A 21,718-nucleotide genomic window follows, 5' to 3' on the forward strand; every position below is an offset into this window, starting at 1 on the left:
ACAGCTATGGTGTGAGCTGCACGATAAACCAACCGTACTGCGCAATATGCATGACGGAACAAGTTTGACGTTCAACAGTTGTAGTCCTGCTAGTTCGATAAGCCCATCCACCACGGCAAAGTCATACCACTTTGAATGAGAAAAATCAGTTTTTCACTGTCCTAAGGCCAAAAACCACATAAAAAGCAAAATTTGTGAGCATACAAGCTGTGGTGGGAGTTTAGAGTGGCAGTTTCCCACCGCAGAGCACATGGTTGGCGGTTCCTATGGGGCCATGGCGAGCGGCTAGCGTTTACGCAGCCTTGGAAAAACCTGAGTGGGAGTTGGCAGGGGCACCTATGGCTGAGTTTGCGCGCTAGGTGAAATTTGTATGCCAGATAAAAATTGATAAAAACAAAACTAAGAGTGACACAGAGATGCGAGTTGGCACTCATGGACGGAAAAATATGTGAAACTAAATTATCTAGATGCACAACAAATATATATAATAGTTTAAAAGTTATAGTCGTCATAAAAATCGTAAATTTATGAAAGTTCAAAAGCTAATATGTTGGCAATGCTTTGGCCGATTAATATGAACAAAGTGTTTACGGATGCAGCTAGTAGAGCTGCATTGTGCATTCATAGCTGATTTAGCTGAATAAGTACCAATTTTGAACGAGAGGTTGGAATATAGGATTCGACTGAGAGAATCTGTTTTGGGTAATAAATAAATTTAAAGAGGCAAAACTAGTGGCAGCATTTTAAAGTTGAAAGAGGTGGATGAGTAGTTAAGTAAGTATTTTCAATTGTTTATTTTGTTTAGTATCCAAAAAATCTGGGAAAAGCAAAATCATGCCACAAGAACATTATTTGTGAAAACCAGTGGCAGGTATGAAAAATTGGACTTTAAATTGTTATTGCCCAGAAAATGTCCATATTTTTCAGTGTATCATATGTCTTTTTGTGTCTAGTTTTAGAGTATTCATAATTTTTTTGTCAAACATTGTTTTGAGTTAGGCAGTCGTTTCGAGGGTGCATAGGGTGGCCATCTCTGATGGGGGGGAGTTTGTTCTGAGCGACACTAAGAGCCGGATGTGCTGCCCATCTGGGGTAGCCACATCCAAGGACAAGCACGTATATAGCGACGTTCGAAAGCGATAAAGTGGATCGCAATATAGTGGTTTAGGACAGCAGACAAGAGTGTATTTTGTGAATTGTGAACAGACTGTCGAGTGCCGTGATCGCAACATGTGAATTTTATAGTGAAGTCTTATAGCATCAATTATTAATATTGAGTTTATGACGTGTGAGAGCTGGCACCACCCTATGACAAAAAATGTAGCCAAACATTGAGATCAGCCACATGTTTGGGCCACTCAATTAAACTGAGTGTAACAAGTACTTCAATGTATAGTGGCCCAGTACCGTCATAAACAACATTGGGTTTTAATTGTCTTGAGGCCAAAAACTACATAAAAAGCAGCAGTGACATTGGGTTCAACTGTCCTGAGGCTTGAAACTGCATAAAAAGCAGCAGTGAAGTAGGTTTTTAATTTTTTTGCGTCTGGCTTGAGACGCATTCAGTGTGCTGTCCATCATTTTCCGCCATGATTTGAAATCTAGAAACACCATGTTACATGACCAACAGGAGTGCCCCAGGAATCACATTCAGAATGTCACAATGCATACCTTTGATTCAGTTATGTTTGTATCAGAGCACTGAACACAGTGTCTTTCAGATAATCCCACAGCCAGAAGTCATGCAGATTAACATCAAGTGATCTGGCTGGTCAGGCTGTAGGAAAATGACAGCTGATACTTCTAGTATTTCCAAAACGTTTATGCAGCAGTTGCTTCACTGGCTCTGCAATGTGCAGAGGAGCACAGTCTTGCATAAAAATGATACTGCCCCCACATCCTTTCTGTTGACGGGTCAGACTAATGTTAATACACAAAACACTTTCATAGCATTTACAAGTGATGGTACAGGTAACAGAACCTGCAGGGACCATCTCCTTGTAAAACAAAAAATATAGTCTTGCAATAACTGATAACCGCACCACACAGTTACCTTTGCAGAATGAAGCAGTACCAGTTGATGTAGCTGATTTTCCGTTGCTCATATTCTACAATTTTGTGTATTGACATTTCTTTTGAGACGGAAGTGGGCTGTGTCTGTCCATAGAATGCTCCATGGCCATTCATTGTCCAATTCCATGCGAGCAAGAAAGTCTATAGCAAACGTTTGTCTTATTGGCAGGTCAGCATGAGGAAATTCCTGAACAAGGGTAATTTTGTATGGCTACCAACACAGGATGTTCCGTAGACAGTCCTCACAGGCATGTCTAAAGTTGAGGCACTTTCCTGTGCACTGTATGCTTGCACACCATTATTCAACATGCAGTGCTGTAGACACTACTTCTACTGATGTTGGATCAGTTGTTTTCCTCCCTCTGTCATATTGCACTTCGAAAGAACCTGTCTTTTTCCCACACCATTTTCTCCAGGCCCTTAGCAGACATCAGACCAGTGTCTTTTTCATACCCTTGAGTGTTCAGAATTTATGCAGAGCATTGAGACAGTTGTGCTGAGCATCTCAGACACAACTGAGGAATGGCTGTGTACACCAAGTCTTTTATTTCGATATTCTATATTTTGCTGCTTACAGTGCCATCTAATGGCGAAATTTTAGCTAACACCCCCCCCCCCCCCCCAATACGTTTCTCCATTCTTCAATAATATTCTATTCAAATGTGACATCATTCTGAGCAGTAGCTATTTTTTACAGTGTTTTGAAACTGGGACTGTAATTGTAATCAGTGTGTTGATTTTTGTGGTGCTGCCTTGATTCACACCTGCAAGCACCAAGTCGTGCACGATTCCAAGGAATTTGCCACAAATATGTCCTAGCAAATTTCAACTGGTGGTGTGCATTAACTGTACAGCCGCCAACAATTCATAACTGTTTTGTGTTCTATCCAGAAATGGTTCTAAATTAATGTGCCAGAGTTCAGGAGCACAGTACGTTTGGTAACTGTTGACATGAGACTTGATATTGTCTCACATTGGTCTCAACAGTAATACAATACACAGTAGTATAGCATTGTTGGGCAGGCTGATTCCCTTAAAGCCTTCCTCACATGGGCGAATGGGCCATGTTTCTCATTGAGAAGCACAGCAGACGTGGTGTCTGTCATACTTGCTGCGCATTCTGAAATGACCTGCTACATCTCAGGGAATGTACTCCTCATCATGATTTGTGCCCTCAGTGCTCTCCAGTGGCAGTCTGTGGCAGCACCTGGCACATAAATCACACAGTTGCCTTACAAAAATAGACATGCATAAAATGATCCATTAACTCTGTATGCAATTGCCGAAGAAAAGTCGAGGAAATTGCGATGAAGATGGCTGTGTCAATGGCTTGAACCGCGAATAATGCTGACAACCAGCTGACACACATACTAGTAGAAATTATTCATTAACTCAGTTGAATCTACACCCCATTTTTTGCTTTAAATTGAATATAGTTAAAGTACAGTGTCTAATGTCAATTTACTCGTGCACAATATCCATATTCTCAATGTTGCTATGGTAACCAGATTCGGACACGACCAGAAGACACTGGCCAACCAGCTAAAGACGTCAACAGTGATTTGCTGAAAAATATGGAAAGACAAAACAGTGCTGGACAGACAGCAAAGAAAACAAGGCAGGATGTCAAGTCCAGAGAGTGAAGCAAATTGAGACCCTGTACATAGCAATATCAGGAACCAAACAATGATGAGTGCAACAAACAATATGAGGTCACAGTTGGAACACAACTGAGATCCGGGCCTCTGCACAGCTAGCTATATAGTGTGGCCATGAGCACCGATAGTTTGGCATAATTGTGTGGCCCCTGCATAGCATTTGCAAATTTTAGGGGCAACGGCCAGCGGCTGTTGTCTAATTCCATGTAGTTGGTGTTCCAGCAGAGGAGTCACCAGCTGAGAGAAGGAACATGAGTCATGGGGCAGTGCACTAGGAAACGATGGTCTGGGAGATGACTGTTGATTGGATGGATGCTGTGGTGAGGTTTCTGTCTCCTTACTTGCATCCACAGGAATCACAGATGGTGCTCTAGGGTGCAGAGTGTACTAATGTGATTGATGGATTTGCAAGCATGGTAACTCCAACACTGAGCAACCCACTGATTGATGTGCACTCAGTAGGCGGGGACAGAGCTGGTTGGTGTGTTGACTCTTGGAGTATTGACTGTCATAAGATGCTGCCCATGGGTGGCCACCACATAGCTGGCATCCATGAAGATTTTGCTTCTTATGAACGTGCTCAGACCACTGAAACTGGGAGGTATCATCCAGCATGTCAGATTCAGGGTTCTGAGGGCTGTGGCACCAAGAGATGGAAGAGAGTATGTGGCTTTGTCCACAGAGGAGCTGCAGGACAGCGGTGGCCCTGTAGGTGCTTTGGAACATGGTGAGTGCCAATGTAGTGGTAGATGCGCCCACTGCTTTCTTTATTTGTTGTTTAAACCATCGTACCATCCATTCCACTTTGCCATTGGATGGTGGGTAAAAAGTTGGGCTAAACAGGTGTTTGATCCATTGCCATTGCAGAACTGTTCAAAGACTGCCGCCATGAATTAAAACCTGTTGTCTGACACAAGTGTGTGTCCCTTCGGTGGAGAGAATCTGGATAAGTACATTGAGGGTGGCAGCTGTATGGGTGGACACCATGCTAACCACCTTTGGGTAGTTGGAAGAAATGTCCACAATGAGCCACGTAGAGCCCACAAAGAGACCAGCAAAGTCCAGATGAATGCAGTTCCAGAGCAACAGGGAGTAGGCCTGGGTGCGGAAGTCTTTGATGGAGCAGCATGATATTGAACATATGCAGGACAGCTGTGCACCATGACCTCCATGTTTTGTTCAGTCCTGGCCAGTAGGAATGTTGCCTGGCAAGGGCTGTCATCTGTGACGTACCCGGATGATAACAGGGTGGGTATTGCTTCTGCATCCAGCAGGATGCAGAGGCAGATCAGAGACAACAGACAAAAGACGAGTGAGATGAGCTCAGGCCTGGTTCCAGCAGATTTTGAAAAATAAATAGGCCGCCCTTGTAGTACATAGTGTGTGACACGTTGTAAGATAGGGTCAGGGCCCATGTCGGCAGCGATGTGAGTAGCAGTAATGTGCAACCCATCCAAGGTGCTTTGTCATTCTGTATCATTGTGGAAACAAGAGATCTACTGGTCAAATAATGGGTGTGGGTTTGAGAGTAGACAATAGCGCATCTGTGTTTGCGCAGTAGGCTTGTACTTAATGGTGTAATTGTAGGCACTGAGGAAAAGAGCTCGATGGTGGAGCCTTTGAGCCTTCCACATTGGAAGCCAAAAGTGTGGCCTGAAGAGTGCTACCAGTGGCTTGCGGTCAGAAATGAGAGTAAAGTTGATTGCAAAGAGGTACACATGGAATTTTTTAATGACAAAGATGATCACCGGAGAATCTTTCTTGACCTTTGAGTAGCTTCTTTGAGCAGGCAACAGTGTCTTAGATTTATAGGGGAATGGTTGCTAAGTGCCTTCGTCATTAAAGTACACCAGCACTGTACCAGTGCCATAGGGGGAAGAGTCAGCAGCTGGACATTATGGAGAAAAGGGCATAAGGCTGGGCACTAAGTGTAACGTGTTCTTCAGGTCTTGGAAAGCATGCTCACGGGCAGCCAACCACTGAAATTGAATGCCCTTTTTTCGCATTTGGTTAAGTTGGTGCATAATGTGTGTTTCTTGTGGGAGAAACTTAGAATAATAATTCACTATACCCAAAAAGGCCTGAAGCTCTTCTAGGTTTTGGGGATGTGGGAGAGAGTCGACAGCCGAAATGTTGCGGTAAGTGAGCTGAATTCTGTCTTTGTTGACCAAGTGTCCAAGTTATTCCATTTGCACCTGAAAAAACTGCCATTTCTATAGGTGGCACTTGAGCCCTGCATCACACGACGTAGCATAGTTAAGTCGTCCAGGTAATTGGTACAAGCTGGGATGGAGATGGTTAACTGTTACAGGTATCTCTTGAAGATTGCTGGAACACAAGAAATCCCAAAGGGCAAATGTTTGCATTTCTACAAGCCAAAGGGTGTATCGAGGACCATAAAGAGTTGCGATTTTTCATGTGGTGAGATCCGTAAATAAGCATTGGCAATGTCGAGAAAAATATCCACCGCTGACAAGCTTTGTGAGATCATCTCCAGACATGGTATTGGGTGGATTTCCACATGTGCCTGGCCATTGATGGTTGACCCTAAATCTCCAAAGAGTCAGAAGGAATCCTTTTGATTCCTTAACCACTACCAGGCCTGTGGCCCAGGCAATTGTTTTGGCAGGTTCAATTACGCTGGCTTCATTCTGGTGATCTAGTTTGAGTTTAACAGCTGTTCGTAGGGAGCCTGAGGTCAGCAACACTGAAAACTATGTTGTTGTTGTTGTTGTTGTTGTTGTTGTTGTTGTAATACAATAACTGTTAATGAATATTGTTTTATTTTAATTTTCTTTTAGAGTGAGCACAAAGTAACCAGTCATGGAAAATGCCTTAATGCAGCCAGGGTTAAAGCTCTGTCTTAGTTGATAGCATCTTGAGCTGTGAAAGAGAAAGGTAGCAGGTTCAGGTCTTCCTCCTTCCATCCTCCCCTCCCACTAAAAAATTCTGGATCTTTATTGTTAATTTAATAAAAGTACTACATGCAGTAGTCAATTTCATTTATTAAAAAAATGTCGTGTGACTAGGGCCTCCTGTCAGGTAGACCATTTGCCGGGTGCAAGCCTTTCGATTTGACACCTCTTTGGTGACTTGCATGTCGACGGGAATGAAATGATGATGATAAGGACAACACAACAACCAGCCCCTGAGCAGAGAAAATCTCCGACCCTGCCGGGAATTGAACCCGGGTCCATAGGATTGACATTCTGTCGTACTGACCACTCAGCTTCCGGAGGCGGACAGTTTTATTTATTGTAATTAATGTATTTGCTGACTTTTGTTGCAAAGGCCCAACAATTGAAATGTTTCCCAGTGACCAAAAATTTTAACATAACTGCCAGTCTGTGTCAGAAAGTAAACTCAAGTTAGTTTTACACAGTGAAAGTTTCTGCTATTCTTTGTAAAATATATATATATAATCTCATGGTTTTGTGTGCTGCTTCATTTTTTTCTCTCTTTCAGTGATGGTTTGCGGCTTTGAAAAACTCCTCCTCCGTTCAAATGACCGTAGAAACAAATCTCGATCTTCAAATCCATATGTTGAAGTATAGTGTGATTGGATAGATAAAAAAATCTACTCTCCAAGTATTGGCAGAGCACACACATAAAAGAAGGCTTTAATTAGGCGATATTTCGGAGCCATTGGCTCCTTCTTCAGCCAGAAGGGTTGAATTGGAAAGCAAAGGGGTGAATGAAAAGGCCTGGAGAGGCCTAGGGAAAGCCACCTAGAACCACAGGTCAGCTGAGGCTTACCGGACTGGATGAGAAGGAAAGACTGATTGTTGGGGAGTGCACATACAAGATTTGAAAACATGAGAGCTTATAAGTGGAAGACAGGGTAATATGCAAGACAGAGATTACTGCTAGAACATCATGTAAGATTTAAATGAGAGTGAAAAGCTAAGTGCTTTGAATGCAACAGAGATGGGAGAGGAGGGAGAAAACTGGACAAGTAAGAAAATGAAAGATGTACAAAACTAAAATGGATTGAAGGAAGGAGTAATTACTGTGAAGAAATACTGATACAGAAGAAATTAACGTAAATTAAGCCCAGGTGGGTGGTGAGAACCGAGGTCTTGGTGTAGTGCTAGTTTCCACCTGTGGAATTGTGAGAACTGGTGCCTGTGGGAATAATCCAGATGGCGTGTGTGGTGAAACAGGCACGAAGGTCACAATTGTCATGTTCTAGAGCATGCTGTACAACAGCACATTGTGTGTTGCCAGTATACAGTCTCTGCCTATGTTAATTCATCCTAACATAATTTGGTGGTAGTCATGCTGATGTAAAAGGTCGAATAGTGTTTGCATAACAACTGGTATATGACGTGTCATTTCAAAGGTGGCTCTCCCTTTCATAGTATATGTTTTGCCAGTTACTGGGATGGTACAGGTCGTGGCAGGTGGGCGCATAGGGCAAGACTTGCATCGAGGACGGTCTCAGCAGTAGGAGCCATAGTGTAGAGAAATGGGTGCAGAAGGAACATAGGCCCTGACAAGAGTATTGCAGAGAGTGGGAGGGCAAAGAAAAGCTATGCTAGTTGTGGTGGGCAAAATCTCAGACAGAATGGATCTCATTTGAGGGCATGATTTTAGGAAGTCATGGCCTTGTCAAAGTAGCTGACTAATACACTCCAGACCAGGATGACACTGAGTGACAAGTGGCGTGGTCCAAAGTTGTTTATTGGAGGGACCAGCAGTACCAGGACTGGATTGATGGCCCAGGAAATCTGCTTTTGAATCAGGCTGGTTGGGGTAATTACATCCAGTGAAGGCTGAGCCAACTCCCACCACACACCCTACTTGTCAACATTGATGCCACTTCCCTCTACACCAACATACCCTGTGTACATGGTCTGTCTGCTGCTAACATTACCTCAACCAGTGCCAATGTGATTACAAACCTATGACTTCCTTTCTGCTCAATGTGATCGCCTTTATACTTACGAGCAACTACTTTACTTATGAGAGGCAGGCATACAAACAAATCAAGCGTATGGCTGTAGGAACCAGGATGGCTCCTATCTATGCCAACATTTTCATGGATCACTTGGACGGGCTTCCCTGGGATCCATAAGTCGTCAGCCCATGGTTCGTTTTAGGTATGTTGACAACATAATTGTCATACAAACTCGTGAGGCTGACCTATTGAAATTTTTGGGATCTCTACATACATGCTCCCAATTATGTTTCACGTGGTCTGATTCCAAATCTAATGTCCCTTTCCTTGATGTTGACCTCACCTTTTCTGAGGGTCAGCAACACACTTCTGTTTATGTTAAAATTATTAACAAGCAACAGTACTTACATTTTGACAGCTGCCATCCATTTCGTGTCAAACATTCCCTACTGTACAGTCTTGGCATTCGAAGCAAACATATTTGTTTAGAAGCAGACACTTTACAACAGTACACCATGATTTTCACCTTGTCCTTCACTGTACAGGTGTGTCATCACACCCAATCCTGATACTGCTGCCCCCCCCCCCCCCAAAAGAAAACTTAGGAGTACACCTCTTGTTACTCGATAGTATTCTGGTAATCAATGTATTAATCAACAAGGCTATGATTTCCTACAGTCATGCCCTTAAATAAGACCCAGTCTGCCTCACTTGTTGCCCACGTAGACAGAGGATGTATACTGGCAACACCCAATATTCAGTTTCTGAGCGTGCTCTACAATATAATAGTCATGAGCTTGGTGCTTGTTCCACCACAGGTGCCATCTGGATTCCCCCTCTGACAAGGGTTTCTCAGAATTCTGCAGGTGGGAATGGGCGTTACATATGCTTGATTCTTGACAGCAATCTGGCCTAAATTTACATTAATTTTTTTGTGGTGACAGCATTTCTTTTCAGTAACTATTACCTTTATTTCTGCCCTTTTGTTTTTCTATTTCTTTTTATTTAGAACCTAGCTATTAATTCCCCCCCCCCCCCCCCCTCCTGTCTGCCTTAGTTGTCTGTTTTTATTGATGCTTATACGATGTTTTTTCAATAACCCCTTTCTTGCTTATTACTGTAGCTTCTGCCGTTAATTTGGTACCAGCAGCAACAGTGAATCTTTACTTTTGATCCCATCCAGTAAGTCTTCCCTGATCTGGGGTTCTGGGCAACTTCTCTGTAACAGACCCCATTTCCTAAACCTCACCAGTGCTTTTCCTTCATCACTCTTCATTCCCCCCCCCCCCCCCCCCCCCCCCTTTTCTGCTAGGAGAAGTAGCCACTGCCTCTGAAAGCTTGTGATTTCCACGTCTTTTATGTGTGTTTTCTCCTGCTCCCACATGGTGAGTGAATTTTCTTAACTATCTAATTGTATTTTTGAACATTGATTATTTTCGTTGATATAGGCTGTTCTGACAGGATTACCACACTTAGTAATTTGGTACCAAGATTTTTGAAATTAATGTTTCTGTGATTATTTTGTAATTGTGTTACAGGTATGAAAAGTGAAAGCATAGGCCAGTTTCTTTGTGTTTTGAAGCCTAATTGGTTGTCGATGCTTGTTGGTCAGAAGTTATTGGAGAAACTTCAAGGACCACTGCGTGGATCAGTGATAGATACAGTGGTGAGTTCTGCAACAGAGACTGTTTGATAGATTTTTTTAGTAGAAGTTTAGTATGAGTACCAAGACAGAGGACACCAAGTTTGTATGTGTTCAGAGTGGGATAATGTACATGGCAAACTGGATGTATGCTGTATAACAGAAAACTTTCAGATGACACAAGATGACAACCTAATTTCTGCACACAGTGTGTGGAATGTGTAGGCAGATAGATATATAACATTGTGTACATAAAACAAGACAGATGTTGATGACACCAACTGTTTGAATACCCAAGAACATTTCGAAAAGATTTTATATATGTAAAAACATTTGAAATTCCTATCACCAAAAACATGCTGAAACAGTCTGTCAGACATAATGGGTAACACTTTTTCAGAATGTGTGCGAGCTCAGGTCAAAACACACATGAACACTACTAAAGACAACAGATGTTTTCTGCCATTAATGAACAGTACATGGACCACACTGCAGTAGAATTGTTTTTTGTATCACAACAATCTCTTGTGCAATATATGAGTGTCAGACATATTAATGAAAACCTTTGAGGCTAATGCAGATAAAAAAAAAAAATGTTGGCCAACCGAGCAACAACAGTGACAAGTGGACACATACGGTCTTAAAAAATTGAACTCAAGATTCTTCTTTCCACAAGAAGGTGGAAAAGAAAAGAAATACGTGAAGTAAAAAAAAACATATCCCCTCTTCCTCGTTGTTTCTTTCGTGGTGGTGGTGGTGGTGTCTTCAGTCCAAAGACTGATTTGATGCAGCTCTCCATGCTACTCTATCCTATGCAGGCCTCTTCATCTCTGAATAACTACTGCAACCTACATCCTCTTGAATCTGCTTCTTTATTCATCTCTTGGTCTTCCTCTACAACTTAACCCCCCCCCCCCCCCCCCACACACACACACACACACACACACACACACACACACACACACACACACACACACAAACATTTCTCTTCAATACTGATGATCCTGTGACATGTGAATGTGTCCTATCAAACAAGCCCTTCTTGTAGTCAAGTTATTTCACAAATTTTTCTCTCCAATTCTGTAGAGTACTTGCTCATTGGGTACATGATATACCTATCTAATCTTCATCATTCTCCTGCATCACCACATTTCACACACTCCTATTCTCCATGTATCACTTTCATACATGGCTACACTCCATATAAATACATCCAGTAAAGACTTGCTCACACTTAAATCTATATTCGATGTTAACAAATTTCACTTCTTCGGAAAAATAAAGTTTGCATTTTATGTCCACTCTGCTTCAGCCATCATCAGTTATTTTACTACCCAGACTTACAGTCTCACTGACAAGCTTTTATCTCTTCTGCCTTCAATTTAATTCCTTCTCCAAATTTTTATTTGGTTTCCTTTACTGCTTGTTCAGTGTACAGACAGAATAACATTGAGAATAGGCTACAACTGTGTCTCACTCCTTTCTCACCCAGTGCTCCCCTTTCAAGCCGCTAGACTGTAATAACTGCCAGGTGGTTTGTGTACAAGTTGTATATATCTTTTGCTCCCTATATTTTACCCCTGTTACATTCAGAGTTTCAAAAGAGAGTATTCAGGTTGACATTTTGAAAAGCTTTCTCCAATTCTACAAATACTATAGTTTTGAGTTTCCTTAGCCTGTCATCCAAGATTAGTCGTAGGGTAACCATTGTCTCACTTGCTCCTCCATTTCTCCAGAATCCAAGCTGATCTTTCCCGAGGTTACCTTCAACTAGTTTCTCAATTCTTTGGTAAACAATTTGTGTTAGTATTTTGCAGCCATGACTTATTAAACTGATAGTTCTGTGACGTTCACACATATAAGCACCTGCTTTCCTTGGAATTGCAATTATTACAGTCTGCAACTACTGAAAATGAACCACACATTTATTTGGCTTCTCAACAGATACCCATCTGTTGGAGCTATTTTTAAGTTAAATTAATTTGATAGTTGGAACTTCTAAGATTATCATGCCTGAATTTCAAGTGGGGGCAGGAAGGAGGGATATTAATGGTAGAGGTTTCTGATATGGCGCAGATTTGGTGAGCACCTCACAAAGATCAGTCCTCATTGGCTGTGTTTGGGTTCAGCAAACATGGCTTCACTAAGCTGGTGGCAGCAAGTGTGAACCGTAACTGTGTTTTGCTCATGAATGGGCAACCACTGTGCAGCAGTGGAACCTTGTGTGTCGAAGGGAGTGAAGATCTTTGCTTATCTGTCCTGATCGTAAGGCACTTCAAATGTGTAAGGGTTACCCAGACAAGTAGGAGTCTGTTTGGGTGGACTCTTACTTTCATAGCTGCTCAAGAGACTTCTACAGAAGTTAAGATTGATAGAAAAAACCGCTCCTAGTAAATAGGGTGGATGACTTGGTGAGCACAACAGTCCCAGAAAATGAGAGACAGGAATACAGTAGCACAACACAGTTCAAATTCCAGAAATTGATTTTAATTCTGATGTGATAAGATGAAAGTTTTGAAATCTATCATCCTTTTCTATCCAGAAAACAATGTCTGGAATGGCTGGAAACCTGAAATCAGTGAAAAAGTTCAAAATCAAACTTTGCTAGCAGAGTCCTCTACCTTGTAACTGACAACATTAAATTCCAGATGTCTTGGGGAGTGGAAAATTGTGACAGGCTGCACAATACTCTTTTAATTACAGCAAAGGAGTTTGTTACACAAGGGTATCATTGCGATGTAAATATATGAACTGAAAGAAGAATGGGTAAGTGAAAGTGTCATAGATGTAGGGAAATATTATCAAGAGAATTAATGGTGTGCTCTTGAAAACAGCAGCTTTTACCTGAACTTTGACGCCTGAGCTCCCAGCTTACATGAAAGCAGGGTTCTTACGCCTAAAGGGTGACCCTGCATACCCAGGCTGTTAAAAGTGCTTTAAGCATCAGGAATGTGGACGTTACATGTAAGGGACAGGCACTGCAGAAATTGTGAAGCAGCTGATATTCAAAGAACCTTATGCCCACTCTGCTGCCCTGTCTTAGCTGTCATGTCATCTAGAATTGGAATGGGGATGAAAGAAAACTCAAAAATATAAAGAACACCAAATAAGTACCTCACAGTGATGCTAAGATGATGATCAAGGCACAACAGCCACCTGTCTTTGCAACATTGTTTATCATAATGGTAAAGAATCATCCAGCAATAATAAATGCAGTAACGTGGGTACAGATAATTGATGCAAACTAGAGTGCATGTACATGCAAGTGTAATTCTAAAAGCACACCAATATCAAAGCAGGTAATGTCCTCCAGACAGTCAAGCCTACCTGGAGTTACCATTAGTGGACAGTCTACCATAGAAATAAAAACATTCAGTTCAAAAGCAACAACAAAAGAGGAAAGAGCTAAAACAATCAGACCACCTTAGTTAGTTGTATGCAATGAACCAGATTACATAAATTCAGAAGATATGGACATTGAAACCAAAAAGTCTCTCACCCACACCACTTAATATCAGAAATTCCCCAGCCCTGTAAAGAGAAATGGGAAAGGCAGAGAAGGACCTTCCCACTATATTTCAGTGTATCATCAATGAGTTCAGAACGCACTTGAAGAAATTGAGGCTTCTCATACAGGAAAAACTTCTCTTCCTATGTCTACAAGAGACATATTTTAAAGATACTGATACTTTTTTTACTTGGAGACTATAGCCCCATGAAAAAGGCCTTTCTGGTGACAGGGTGATGCTGGGATACCAGTCTTTGTCAAGACCACATACCACTCCTTTCTGTGACGGACCAAAACACTGGAAGCCATGGCAGACATAGTTCATGGCCCTGTCAGTGTCACTGTGTGCTCTATTTACCTTCCACAACATAAGCCCTTGGAAGGTGAAGATCCCTTAGGCTACTTACTGCTGAACTTGTTGCACTGTGAGACTGTATCTCCACCTGCCCAGGGTTCAAGTATTGAAGGGATCTCACAGACTATAGTTATCATATTGAAGAACATGAGTCAGACAATGCTCATTGGGAGTGGATCACAACTGCCACAGAAGCAACCACTTCCCAGTCAGGATCCATCTGACAGATAGAGCAGATCCCAAAAGGAGGCTGGCAATAAGAGGCCAATTCTAGACCTACATCTGTATCTGCGTGGATACTCTGCAAATCACGCTCAAGTGCCTGGCAGAGGGTTCATCGAACCATCTTCACAGTACTTTATTGTTCCACTCTCAAACAGTGGCGGAAAAAACAAACACCTATATCTTTCCATGCAAGCTCTGATTTGCCTTATTTTATTACAATGATCATTTCTCCCTATGTAGGTTGGCATCAGCAAAATGTTTTCGCATTCGGAGGAGAAAGTTGGTGATTTCAATTTCATGAGAAGATTCTGCTGCAACGAGAAACGCCTTTGTTTTAATTATGTCCACCCCAAATCCTGTATCGTGCCCATGCTTCTCTCTCCTCTGTTTCTCAGTGATACAAAACATGCTGCCCTTCTTTGAAGTTTCTTGATGTACTCTGTTAACTCTCTCTGGTGAGGATCCAACACTGTGCAGCACTACTCCAAAAGAGGAGGGAAAAGCATGGTGTAGGCAATCTCTTTAGTAGATCTGTTGCATCTTCTAAGGATTGTGCAATAAAACGCAGTTTTGGTTCACCTACCCACAACATTTTCTGTATGTTCTTTCCGATTTAAGTTGTTCGTAATTGTAATTCCCAGGTATTAGTTGGATTTATGGCCTTTAGATTTGACTGATCTATCATGTAAATGAAGTTTAACAGGTTCCTTTTAACACTCATATGAATTACTTCACACTTTTCATTATTTAGAGTCAATTTACACTTTTCACACCAGACAGATACCTTGTCTAAATATGCTCACCATTTTGTTTTGTTCTTGTGGTCCAGTTACTCCGTACACGACCATGTGCTATAAGAGTGTGTCTCACTATTTCCATTTTCTGAATGACAAACATGTCTTCAGTGATAATCTGCTGTATTCTTTCAACTATTTACATCAGTTGTGAAGCCAGATCCAATTATCAATAACTCAGAACTTCAGACACATCATTCAACATGTCTGGCCACACCAAACTCGCCTTAAGATCTACAATTTACACTCTTCATTTTTCTTGGGTGTTTACCTTGTAGTATGTCTTGACCTTCAAGGGGCATCACCAAGACGTAGATGTTTGATTCTTAATTTCTTTCCGAGTGTTTGTGCTCTTGCATATTTAATTACATAAAATCCTTGTGTATTCTCGTATCTGAGAGGAGTAATATTGCTTATTGATAGCTATAGAGTATAAATTCGCGGAGTCGTTAGTTATTAGCAGTAGGATGGATAGGGTGTGTGTGTGCTGTGTGCGGGCGCAGGAGGAACTGGCCGCAGTTCGCAAGCAGCTGAGCATGCTGTTGGCCATGGTCAGCTGCCTTCAGGCTGCTGCCTTGAGGTGCAGCGACGGTGGAAGGTCTGGTGCATCGCTTGAGACACGCCAGGTGTCGCTTGCTGCGTCCGCTGACTCGGCCGCCAAGGCACCTTCTATTGTACCCGGCGCATTGGGGCCGCCCTCACCTCAGGGTGAGTGGTGGACTGCAACGCGTTCGCGTCGCTCAAGGCGGAGGGCCAATGTGGAGGCTGGCCTCGCCTGTTCATCCTGTCAGTGGCAGGTGGCCGCTCCTTCACCAGGGCCCGAGCAGGCACACGGGTGCAAAGGCTTGCTGGTTATTGGGAGCCCCAACGTTAGGCGGGTGATGGAGCCCCTTAGGCAAATAGTGTACAGGGCTGGAAAGAAATTCAACGTGCACTCAGTTTGTCTGCCGGGGGGCCTCATCCAAGATGTGGAGGTGGCCTTGCCTGCGGCTATCGAGCGTACGGGGTGCATTCATCTGCAAGTAGTTGCTCACGTCGGCACCAATGATGCCTGTCGCTTGGATTCTGAGGCGATCCTCAGTTCGTACAGGCGGCTGGCGGATTTGGTGAAGACCGCTGGCCTCGCACGTGGGGTGCAAGCACAGCTCTCTTATTTGCAGCATCGTTCCCAGAGTGGATCAGGGTCCTTTGGTTTGGAGCCGAGTGGAGGGTCTCAACCAGAGGCTTCGTCGACTCTGTGATGGTCTTGGCTGCAGATTTCTAGACTTGCGCTATTGGGTGGGGAATTGTAGGACGCCCCTAGATCGGTCAGGGGTGCACTACACAAAGGAAGCGGCTACTCGAGTAGCAGAGTACTTGCGGCATGCACATGGGTTTTTTTTAGGCTAGGCAGGAGTGCGAGGTGTCTTGATGAACACTCACCAGTCAACGTGCAGGCAGGGAAATCAGGACGCGCTCAGGGTAAGGACACTTCAGCTATCAAGATATTAGCAGTAAATTTTCAGAGTGTTTGGAATAAAGTTCCTGAAATTACTGCCCTCCGGGAAGCATGTGGCGCGCAAATTATTCTTGGGACTGAGACCTGGCTGAACCCTGATATAGGAAGTTCTGAAATATTTAGTGAGGGTTGGAACGTGTATCGGAAAGACGAATTAGACACCGTAGGAGGTGGTGTCTTCATTGCAGTTGACAAAAATATTGTGTCTACTGAGGTCGAAGTAGAGTGTGATTGTGAAGTTATCTGGACACGTTTAACAGGGCTAGGGGAAATAAAGTTAATTGTGAGGTGTTATTACTGGCCACCAGGTTCCACCGTGACAGTTCTAGCATCATTCAGAGGGAGTCTACACTCTGTATCGCAGAAGTACCCGGATCATGCTATATTAGTCGGAGGCGACTCCAACCTACCTAGTATAGATTGGGATGTCTATGGATTCATTATAGGTGGTACAGACAAGCCCTCGTGTGAATTACTTTTGAATACATTATCCAAAAACTGTCTTCAGCAGCTAAATCGACAGCCAACGCGTAATGGAAATATTTTAGATCTGGTAGCCACGAACAGACCAAACCTCATCGACGGTGTTGGTGTTGAGACAGGGATTAGTGATCATGATTTTGTCATTACGACTATGGTTACAAAAGTTAAAAAGTCGGTCAAGAAGGCTAGGAGAGTATTCTTACTAGAAAGAGCAGATGAGCAGTTGTTAGCATCCCACTTAGTAAATGAATCGACTTCATTTACTTCCGGTACGATGGACATGGAAGAATTACGGGCAAATTTTAAACACATTGTAAATCATGCATTGGACAAATATGTGCCAAAAAAGTGGGTTACGGACGGAAAAGACCCACCATGGTTTAACAGCGCAATTCGGAGAATGCCCAGGAAGCAGTACAAGAAAGATCGGGAGAAAGAAGACAGGCAAAAGTTAGTAGAGTTTCGTGCTGCTGCAAAAAGAGCGATGCGCGAAGCATTCAACCACTACCACCATCATACCTTAGCAAAAGATCTTGCTGAAAACCTAAGGAAATTCTGGTCTTACATAAAATTGGTAAGCGGGTCGAAGGCTTCTGTCCAGTCACTCACTGATCAGTCTGGTCTGGCAACGGAAGACAGCAAAACGAAAGCTGAAATTTTAAATTTAGCATTTGAGAAATCTTTCACGCAAGAGGATCGTACAAACATACCGCCATTTGAGTCTCGTACAGATTCCCGTATGGAGGACATAGTGATAGACATCCCTGGGGTTGTGAAGCAGCTGAATGGGTTGAAAATAAATAAATCGCCAGGTCCTGATGGGATTCCAATTCGGTTTTACAGAGTGTACTCTACTGCATTTGCTCCGTACTTAGCTTGCATTTATCGCGTATCTATTGCCCAACGTAAAGTCCCGAGCGACTGTAAAAAAGCGCAATTGATGCCTGTATATAAGAAGGGTAGAAGGACGGATCCTCAAAATTACAGATCAATATCCTTAATGTCGGTTTGTTACAGGATTCTCGAACATATTCTCAGTTCGAATATAATGAATTTCCTTGAGACAGAGAACTTGCTGTCCATGCATCAGCACGGCTTTATAAAGAATCGCTCCTGTGAAACGCAACTCGCCCTTTTTTCACATGATATCTTGCGAACCATGGATGAAGGGTATCAGACGGATGCCATATTCCTTGACTTCAGGAAAGCGTTTGACTTGGTGCCCCACTGCAGACTCCTAACTAAGGTACAAGCATATGGAATTGGTTTCCAAGTATGTGAGTGGCTCGAAGACTTCTTAAGTAACAGAACCCAGTACGTTGTCCTCGATGGTGAGTGTTCATCGGAGATGAGGGTATCATCTGGAGTGCCCCAGGGAAGTGTGGTAGGTCTGCTGTTGTTTTCTATCTACATAAATGATCTTTTGGATAGGGTGGATAGAATGTGCGGCTGTTTGCTGATGATGCTGTGGTGTATGGGAAGGTGGTGTTGTTGAGTGACTTTAGGAGGATACAAGATGAGTTGGACAGGATTTGTGATTGGTGTAAAGAATGGCAGCTAACTCTAAATATAGATAAATGTAAATTAATGCAGATGAATAGGAAAAAGAATCCTGTAATGTTTGAATACGCCATTAGTAGTGTAGCGCTTGACACAGTCACGTCGATTAAATATTTGGGTGTAACATTGCAGAGCGATATGAAGTGGGACAAGCATGTAATGGCACTTGTGGGCAAGGCAGATAGTCGTCTTCTATTCATTGGTAGAATTTTGGGAAGATGTGGTTCATCTGTTAAGGAGACCGCTTATAAAACACTAATACGACCTATTCTTGAGTACTGCTCGAGCGTTTGGGATCCCTATCAGGTCGGATTGAGGGAGGACATAGAAACAATTCAGAGGTGGGCTGCTAGATTTGTTACTGGTAGGTTTGATCATCACGCGAGTGTTATGGAAATGCTTCAGGAACTCAGGTGGGAGTCTCTAGAGGAAAGGAGGCATTCTTTTCGTGAATCGCTACTGAGGAAATTTAGAGAACCAGCATTTGAGGCTGTCTGCAGTACAATCTTACTGCTGCCAACTTACATTTCACGGAAAGGCCACAAAGATAAGATAAGAGAGATTAGGGCTGGTACGGAGGCATATAGGCAGTCATTTTTCCCTCGTTCTGTTTGGGAGTGGAACAGGGAGAGAAGATGCTAGTTGTGGTATGAGGTACCCTTCGCCACGCACCGTATGGTGGATTGGGGAGTATGGATGTAGATGTAGATGTCTATGTCCAGCAGGTGCTGTCGTGCTCACCACTCTGTGCCTCGCTCCTGCTGTGTTACATCACTGCATATGTACCATCTGTACAGGTCACAAATCAAGGCAGATACTACATAAAATGTTTATAAAACACACGATCATCTTTTGCCAGCATGAATATCTTCAGTGGAGCATAGGTCAGTCTCACAAATAACCCAGTGTTACAGTGCTAATTGCAGAAAGGTGACGCCTGTGTTTTGGGTTCCATGGATTAGGAGAACTTCGATGGCTCACCTTCTGATCACTATTGTTGCTCTGTTCTTGCACACACATTTCTTGCCTTTCGCCACTTCTCAGACTAATGCTAAGCAGTGGCGTGAGCTGCTGCAGAGACCCCTGTATTGTTGGGAACTGTGTCAAATTGCAGTATATCATTTATTGTAAGAGTATGTGTGAAATATAGTAATCACCCGATTAAGGAAGCTATTGCGGTAATAGTAACCTTGCAACTAAGCCAGGACGACTGGGTCAGTGCCCCTGATGCCCCAGATATGCAAATCGTTTACCAGTTTTACCCAGGTCAGAGATCAATCTGTTTTAGGATATGAACACCAGTTAATTGAATATATAGAATGAGAGGCACCAGATGTGAACAAGCATTTCAGTCAAGACTATGATGGAGAACCTGGAGTGAGTGGTGTATGCAATGGTTTGCAAAAAGTGACCATATCACCTATTAAATGTAATACTTAAAGCTGCTGTAGAGTCCAAAAGACTAAGCCATGAATAGCTCTGTATTTCGAAACAGCTGACAATGTCTACAGATATTATGGTCACTACATGCTACAGTGGCAGGATTTAAAAACTTTTTCCACAGGTACTTCCAAGGTAACACTGAGGGCATCAGATTCAGCATGTTGGGCTGATAGATAAGAAACTACCTATATGCTTAGAAATTCATAAATGTTTTAAGGCTCTGATAAACATAACTCATAAGAGTAAGAAATGAAATGAGCAAAGTGTAGGAGTAGGTCTTAAAAACATAATCTTACCCTTTCTAGATTCAGTACAGACAAGAGAAAATTAATACAGCACCTAAGGCCTTGCAGTCTGAGAGTGTGGACATTGCAGCTGCATATAACTTCTTAAAGCAACTCTGTTTTTGTCCAGTGACAACATTTATTCACAACTTCATATGTGGTTTTAAGGGCTGATGTTCGTTACACACACACACACACACACACACACACACACAGGTATCCGCTGCTACTCAGTTTTGTAGTGATTCACAGAGTAAAGATGGAGGTGTGTAAATTTGTATAGAAAATGAGAGACAATAAATACTGGGTGGTTTTTTTTTTCCCCCCCTACAATAATTGAACCATTTTGAAAACACAAGAACGAGGAAAAATTCATTTAAGTAATTTTTGTTTTATGAGTGATAGACCATGTTGGAGACATCAGAGGCTATAAAGAGTCAAATACAGGTACAAACTTTAACAAGATCAGCAAGCTGAAGTGTTACGGAGCTGTAATGGCGAATAGTTGGTACCGTTTTCTTTAAGGCACTAAGGCTCAAAACTTGTTTAATATCATACTTTAAAAGCATAAAAATATTTTGAACACACAAGAATCCTTCAGAAGTACAGAACAAGTTTAACAGAAAATGGAGGATTGAAATGAGACAAGCTATGGGCCTTAGTGATAAGTAAAGCAAACAGTGCCAGCTCTCACTCACTACAAGCTCCATAATACACATCGACATGACTCCCAATCTTAGACAGTGGTCTGATGATGCTGCGACATGACTGTTTTAGAATTTGTGCTTAGCTTGTTTTTAAGTCTGAAACTGCTACCTGAATCTCTGTAGCCTCTTATGTTACCTCCAGCATTAGGAAACGAAATGTTGGATCCAAAAACATGCCTTGGACGATGGCCTAAAGCCCATAAAACAGAAGTTGCCAAGAACACAAATGCTGGCTGTGAAAGCCCACATTGTATGATCATTTAAGTAAGGCTAGAATTTAAATCAGTAAGTGCATTTCATTAGCAATTTTCATTTTTACACTGATAATCAAACTTACTTGCTTTGAAATCATCTATTCAAATCATCTGTTCATTCTTATTTTGTTGTTCAGCACAGTGTTAGATATTATTTCACTTTTTGTGAATTGTTCAGTGTTGTAATTAATTAATTAATTAATTTTAATATTCTTTTATTCTGAACATAAAAATATTGTCTTGCCGATAAATGCAGATTCTCATAAAGTGCTGTTTGATTTTGTATTTAATAAAAAAGTGCAGTGATGCAAGAATGAAAAGCTATTTCATGTGT

At 42.3% G+C, this 21,718-nt stretch overlaps 1 protein-coding gene across 5 annotated transcripts in view; it reads left to right on the forward strand.

Annotated features, from left to right (window-relative positions):
• Positions 1–21,718, forward strand: part of LOC124605181 — a 179,876-nt gene that overhangs the window by 126,567 nt on the left and 31,591 nt on the right. For all 5 annotated transcript variants that reach the window (XM_047136697.1, XM_047136696.1, XM_047136695.1 and 2 more), the window contains one exon: positions 10,170–10,297. In XM_047136697.1, the coding sequence (XP_046992653.1) occupies positions 10,170–10,297 (128 nt within the window). The remainder of the gene's footprint in view (positions 1–10,169; positions 10,298–21,718) is intronic.

This window comes from Schistocerca americana, chromosome 3, assembly GCF_021461395.2.
Source record: "Schistocerca americana isolate TAMUIC-IGC-003095 chromosome 3, iqSchAmer2.1, whole genome shotgun sequence".
Lineage (NCBI taxonomy): Eukaryota > Metazoa > Arthropoda > Insecta > Orthoptera > Acrididae > Schistocerca > Schistocerca americana.